Source organism: Ursus maritimus, unplaced genomic scaffold, assembly GCF_017311325.1.
Source record: "Ursus maritimus isolate PB19 unplaced genomic scaffold, ASM1731132v1 scaffold_1, whole genome shotgun sequence".
Taxonomy (NCBI): Eukaryota; Metazoa; Chordata; class Mammalia; order Carnivora; family Ursidae; genus Ursus; species Ursus maritimus.
The window spans coordinates 68,994,997-69,002,055 of NW_024423343.1; the positions used below are offsets into that span (position 1 = coordinate 68,994,997).

General features: G+C 38.1%; 1 protein-coding gene across 2 annotated transcripts in view; it reads left to right on the forward strand.

Moving 5' to 3' along the window:
• The window catches only part of ITGB6 (integrin subunit beta 6), a 73,131-nt gene extending 67,167 nt beyond the window's left edge, over positions 1-5,964 (forward strand). For both annotated transcript variants that reach the window (XM_008687016.1, XM_008687015.1), the window contains exon 15: positions 5,866-5,964. In XM_008687016.1, coding sequence (XP_008685238.1) covers positions 5,866-5,964 — 99 coding nt within the window. The remainder of the gene's footprint in view (positions 1-5,865) is intronic.
• Positions 5,965-7,059: the final 1,095 nt, after the last annotated feature.

Below are 7,059 nucleotides of genomic sequence, written 5' to 3' on the forward strand. Positions count from 1 at the left end.
TTTTTTTTTTTTTTTTTTTTTTTTTTTTGCTTTGAAGACAAAGGAACCTCTGTCCATTATCTGGGACCTAGATAGGGCTCAGAGCATGGCTTTTTCTCTCAGTGCAGTGGGAATTTCCCCCACTCTGAAGAGTCTCATGAAACTCCTTATATAGCTGCTTAGGGACATCAAGGAAATACATTTAATCTTCATCACCAGGATGATCATTTAGGCCCCATTTGATAAAGCATAGGTGCTGTATCCAAACACTTCCATAAATCGATTGTGTTATAGCCAAAGGAATAATGTTCATGAGTAGTATGGCAATTCAGGCCAATTTCCATAGAAATACTCATTACTTATAATAGGTCACAATGCCAGGTTGAGAAGACTTTTTAAATACCATCTAGTTAGTTCTTCTGAATAACAAATTTTAAACAGCTACCTGAAAGATACCTAAAAAGTGTCAACCTTTAAATACATGTACTCAATAGATCTAATTTATGTGTCTCCTCTTCACAGTAGACAAACACAAAACAGGACTCCAATTTTCTGTGTTTCTTTTCCACAGGACAGATAATTACATTTCTGGAGGGCCACAGAAACAATTTCATGGTTTTAATTTCATCTTTCTATCTCTAATGGTGTGCCCAGCTCTCTAATAGCAATTATCTTACATTGCTGATTCTAAAAACAGTGATATCACTGGAGAAAATACAGACAAACACAATGTTCCTTTGGGTTCATCTGCCCAAATAAATTGACGTTAACACTTTTTTTCTCTCCAAGTATATAGTGATATCTTCAATTCTTAAAGAAAATGGAATTTCTGTTTTGGATAAATTTATCCTGATGAGGGAATGTCTCTATCTTAAACAGTTATTTTGAAGTAACCATAACATTTGGTGCAGGGCAATGGACAATGAAAATTTTCATCTATTTCATCTTCCTGTTAAAAATGCCTTTAGACACAACAAGCAAATTCAATGCATGGGTCTTGTTTTGCTCCTAATTTGAACAGCCCAACTGTAAACGAATACATTTCTTGGACAACAGGAAGAAGGATAATATAGACTGGGTATTAGAATGATAGCAATGCATTGTGATTAATTTGACTAGGTAAGATAATGGCATGATGACTTTGCTAGAAAATATCCATATTTTGGAGTGAATGGAAATGAAGATTGGGTTTGCTTTGAAATAATTCAGCCAAAAGAGAGAGAGGGATAGTGAATCAAATGTGGCAAAATCTTGATAATTGTTGAATCTGGGTGATGGGTCTACAGAGGTTTGTTAGACAGCTTTCCTCTTCTTTTGTGTATGTATGAATTTTTCATAATTAAACAAAACCCTTTAGGAAAGTAAATTTGGATTTGCAATGAGGATATAACTTATCCATACCTAACAAGGTAAAATGTAACCAGATAGGTTAGTTTGGTGACTTAGAACATAGTATTATGAAGCTGAAGTGTTGGGTCAGTTAACTTCACCTGATCCCCTGGCCATAGATGTTTTTAACTATCACTAACTGTCAAGCAAATGCCTGGCAATGGTCAAAAAGGACAATCAGGAAAAAGAATATGGTTAAGTTGGCACAAAGAACCACTTGGCAGTAGCTTGTTGAACAACGTCAGCCCTGTGAAGTAGTCTGAATAATCCCATTTTCAATATAAGGAAACTGAGGCTCAGAGAAGTTAAGAGACTTCCCAAACAATTGGTTCATGGTGGAGCTGAAAACCTAATTGCAGCCTCTTCCAAGCACAGCCTTGACCCTCATAGAAATAATATGCAGGTGTTCTGCAAACAAGTACTTGGGCAATGATGTGCTGTGTATCTACTAACCAGCACATTTTAATGTTCTCATACAAAGGCACGAATACTGACAAATGATTAATATCTTGAAAATAACATTTTAATTAATGGTTAATTTCCCCAAAACATGCATTATTTTCCCTCAGGATGTAGAACATGACTGAAATTCAAATGCTCAATTTTTACTGTTTCTTCATCTAAAATGGAACAAAAATTCGCATTAAACAGATAAAATCATAAATGAAAAATATTATTCCCTTGTTAAATTGAGTTTCTTTTAATAACAAATATTTGATGTTCTTGACTAGATAATAGCTGGGTAATAATTATTCACTTGGATGCAAAAGAGGTTTAATTCAAATAATTCAATTCAAATTTTACTAATATATCCTATTTGAAAAATGTTACTCAGTGCATCCATTTTGGGGGTCCTCAGTTTGATTCCATTTTTAATCTAAAACCTGTTTCTTCTTGAAGAACTGAATTTGACTAGTCTTCAAATCCCAGGGGACCTCCAGAGTTGCTCGGGTAGTTAGGTCTCCTGACCCATAGGCCTCCATTGGACTCCAAAGGTGACAGAGCTCAGGACAAGAAAGAGCTTTGTTTCTTGCCTCTTGAAACATTTCATCATAGCCATAAAGAAAGGTTAGCTTTTATTATACTTTTAAAAATAACCTCCCCATCCATATTCTTTATGAAAACACAAAGGGAAGATATTTAAATTCATCTTTGATTAGACGTTTTTTCTAGGATGACAAGTCATTAACTAGAGGCAAAAAATGTTCAGTCTGACATTTCTTGCAGTCATGGATTGATTTTGTACTGTGCTAAGCAAATCAGGTCTGCATTTGGCAGTTAGGCAATCATTAAGAGAGCTATAGGTCATGACAGAGAGCTTCTTATTACCACTTTTTCAAGCTCCAAAAATGTGCCATTGCATTTACAGAATCTGCAGCCTAAATTAGCACCCCTGGACTCCTGGGGAAATCAGCCTGGTCACCTCAGATCGTTGGGGGAAACCGAACCTTGTCTAAATAGTGAAAGAATTCAGACCCCTATGAAACGGAGACCCAAGCCTATGTCTCAGGGGAAATCTTCAGTAGAGAAGTTGCCACCCACAGGGCACTAGAGGAGGCAGTACTAGACATTGCCACACTTTTTCCTGCCAACAAAACCTGCTTTGAGCTTATTCTCCTGAGTTCTGATCATCAGCTGAGGGCAGGAAACACGACTGCCTCCCAGCAATATATACTTGCTCTTTCTCCGCCTTTAAAGTCCCACCTTACCCTCCTATTAGGGTGGGGTCTGCTTCGTCCATCACCCCCTATTAGCATAACCAGACTCTACAACTAGCTTTGCAAGAGATGCCCCCAAATATTGTAGACCTGAAAAAAGTTGCTTCAAAATACAGAACGAAAACCGCACAATCAAAATTAACATTCAACTGAATGTCTGCAAAGTAATATCATGGATTTGGTCAACTTAAGTCACCTCCTTTATAGTGCATATAAATTATACTTAGTGTGGAACATGGGTGCATTTTATTATGTTTGTTTATTTATCTGAGAGAGAGAGACAGCATGAGGAGAGGGCCGAGGGGGAGGAAAGGAGAGAAAGGGAGAGAATACCAAACAGTCTCTGCACTGAGTGCAGAACTCAATACAGGGCTCCATCTCACAACCCTGAGATCATGTCCTGAGCTGAAACCAGGAGTTGGACGCTCAACTGACTGAGCTACCCAGGCACCCCACATTTTAATATGTTTGACATGATATGGGATGGAGCCCACAAAAGAGTTCCTGGTCCTATGAAAATCTAAGCTCACCCTGTTCACAGCCCATTTATTCTTTCAGAGTATTTTTTCTTTTCCCTAAGGCTTCCCCTTCCCCCAGACAATGCTCCACTTGTCATCCCCAGCATGCACTTATTTTAGCCATTTTTCCTCTTCAATTGAGTCCTTTATTATTCCATGACCAGCTTAAAATTAATAGCTTGTAGTCTTTTAAACTTAATAGAATTCCTACATGATTTTTGTTTCCCAATGCGACTCCACCTGCATTTAAGACCACATCTGTTTGCTCTTCACTCTCCAAATTCCAAGTTCTTATGGCAGCAGGACTAAATAAGGACTGAGGTGTCCTCAGAATTATCTAGGTTGACTTCAGGAGTTCAGGAGTAGAAGCAGTATGGGTGACTTGGCCTTCACCCATCATCCACCACTAAGGAGACTCTTCTGTTTGCCCTCATTACCAAGATAGCATCTCTCTCTGAAGGCACATGAACAAAGGTAACATGTTACTCAGTCAGAGGTCAGGCCACTGGCTCCGGGCAACATAGAAGCAAGTGCAGGTGTGATTCTTCCTCACAATAAAGACACTGCAGCAGATCCAAGGGTGACAAGCGGGGAGATGCCTGGGAATGTTTTTCAATTTTATTCAGTTCTTCTGAGAACTGAGAGAAACGTATTGGGAAAACAAATACAATTGTGTTTTTGAAATCTATGTCTAGAACTTGCTGCCATCTCTACAATTCATGGCATAAGGAGACCAAATACAATATTTAGTAATTTGGAGGGTCATCGGTGGCACGTAGACTTCATACACATGCAGAATGGGCTTGGAAATGTTGAGTGTGAAAACTCCGGGGAAAAGTATCTTTCTAACCCTCTCCAAAACTTAAAGGAAAGGAAATTCCAAATGTGAAGAAGAGGTATAAATAAGAACTAATAAGAAGAGGCAGGGGTGCCTGGGTGGCTCAGTCAATTGGGCGTCTGCCTTCAGCTCGGGTCATGATCCCAGGGTCCTGGGATCGAGCCCAATGTCGGGCTCCCTGCTTGGCTTCTCCCTCCTTCTCCTGCTCCTGCTTTCTCTATCTCTCTCTATCAAATAAATAAATAAAACCTTAAAAAAAAAGAAGAGGCAGCATTTACTGAGCACTTGATATGTGACAGGGTCTGTTCTAAAGTATGCTGTTTCATGGATGACATAGGCACTTTGGTAATGCCTGCTGTGGGTGAGGACACCACGACTCAGAATTGCTTAAGTGGTGGTACTGGGTTTGAACCCAGGCTCTCTGACATCCATGCCTGTGTGGTCAACCTTGGAAAGTGGGAGAGAAGAAACTGTACTTTACCCAGACATCTTGAGCCTGCCTGGAGCAATTCAACCAAAGGAGAGAAATTGGAGGGTCAAGCTTGGTGTTTCTTTAAACACCCACAGAGACTTGGACCTGTTGTCCTGGTGATGGCTCCTAGAAACACATCTACAACCTGAGGAGCACAGCTGAATTATCCAGACATTGGCACAAATCCTCTGCACTGCCCCAAAGGCAAAGCCATCTTGCCCAACCTACCCTGGGACCTGCAGGTCTTCCTGAGCCCAGTATCCCATACACTAGTGCCTCGTGACTCTGTGCTCCACACGGCTATTCTCTAGCAAGCGAATGCCACCGAATTCTTTGACCATCTAGAGCAGGTGTTCACTGTCCTAGGGATCTTTCCTTGCTTCTCCCAAGCAGCTAGATGTTTATCCTGAATTTTGATCTCATTTTAGGAAGATTATCGGTGCCCTTGCGTGATGCCCCCCAACCAGCAGCATGTCTCTTAAAGGCAGATACTATGTCATTCATCTCTGTATGCTTCTACAAGTTCACTTTTCCCATTTTTTATGTTTTTTACTTTATATTTCATTTGGGGACCACCTATTGGTTCATTCTATTAATTCGGTAAATACTGAGTGCCTAGTGCCTACTGTTGGCTAGACACTTCTCTCAACTGTGGTAAAACTGGGGTGAACAAAACAGCCAAAGTCTTATTTTCTACCTATAAATTAGTGTGTTTCCAACAGGGTAAGATTTTTATGATACATATAAGGCACTGGTCCTGCATATTAAAAAATTAAATGAAGATGTATAAATTTTAAAATGCTAAGAGTATGATTAATCAAAATTATTCAAATGGCTTCCAAGCTTGAGCCTGACTCTCTTCTTCTAGTTTGTAATGGACAATGAAATTATTAAAATATATTAAAACCAAGTAATAACATACTTTCATTTGAACCTTTTTTTTTTCTTTAGGGAACCAATCCATTATACAGAGGCTCTACCAGTACCTTTAAAAATGTAACCTATAAACACAGGGAAAAACAAAAGATGGACCTTTCCACGGATGGATAGAATTACTTCATGCATGAAAAAAGTCTGCTTCGCTGATATGAAATGTTAATGCACTATTTAATTTTTCTTTTTTTGTTGCTTCAAAACGAGGTTGGTTTAAGATAATAATAGGTCATTTGGAGATCAGTCATTGTCTGTATGAAGGTTAGAGACTGTGTTGGCAGGTTCAAAATAATCAGGAAGAGAAATATCCTTAGCAGAGGGGTGACTTTGGGGATCATTGAGGAATACTAACTCTGTTGCATTAATGCCTCAAAAAATCATCAAAATGACACATGGGGGCCTGATTTGCATTTGAAAAATGTTTGAAATTAGAATCTCATTTGTTGCAGGAATATAGCTACCTGAAGTCTTTGTCTCAGCAAAGTCGCAAAGTCCATATGCTCACATTAAATAATCACACTTGCGAATTAATTTTAAACTTTTAGGAAATCTGCCCTTTCCTAAAGGCGGATTCTTTTAAAAATCTATGAAAAATGAGATACTGATTTTTACTTCAACGGAGAGGATGCAATTCTTCTAAAGAAGTCCCAGATGTAATAAGTGTTAATAATTTCTGTGGATTTGCATGTACCTAAAAGTCACGTACACAAACAAGTATTTTATAAGAAGTAATTTATAAATTAGAAAGTTAAAAAAAATAAATTAGAGAGTTACCAGTAAAAACAAAATAGTCTATTATTTAGATAATTTTTAATTACCTGAAGAAGAAATTTCTACACTCAGTTCCCTCCTGACTCTGAGTTTTCAAACCATTACTTCTCCCATATTTCTCAATCCATTTTACTTAGTTTCATAGTCATCTCAACCCTGAAAATGGAATATGAAAGTTTTAATATCTTATTAAAATTTACTTTAAATGGTCAGATAATTTAATCAAAAAGAGCTCCAACAATGCCAAAGGAACATGGGTTAAACAGAATAACACTTTCAATGCCTTTAAAGCAAACACATCAAGAGTACTGTCTCTCATGAGTAATAGGCTTTCTATCTATATTCGTTTCCATTTATATAAACTTACTTGCACATTTCAGTTGCATATAGTGAATATGCGTCGTGTATTTACTTTAAAAAGTAAGATTTTACTTGCAAACT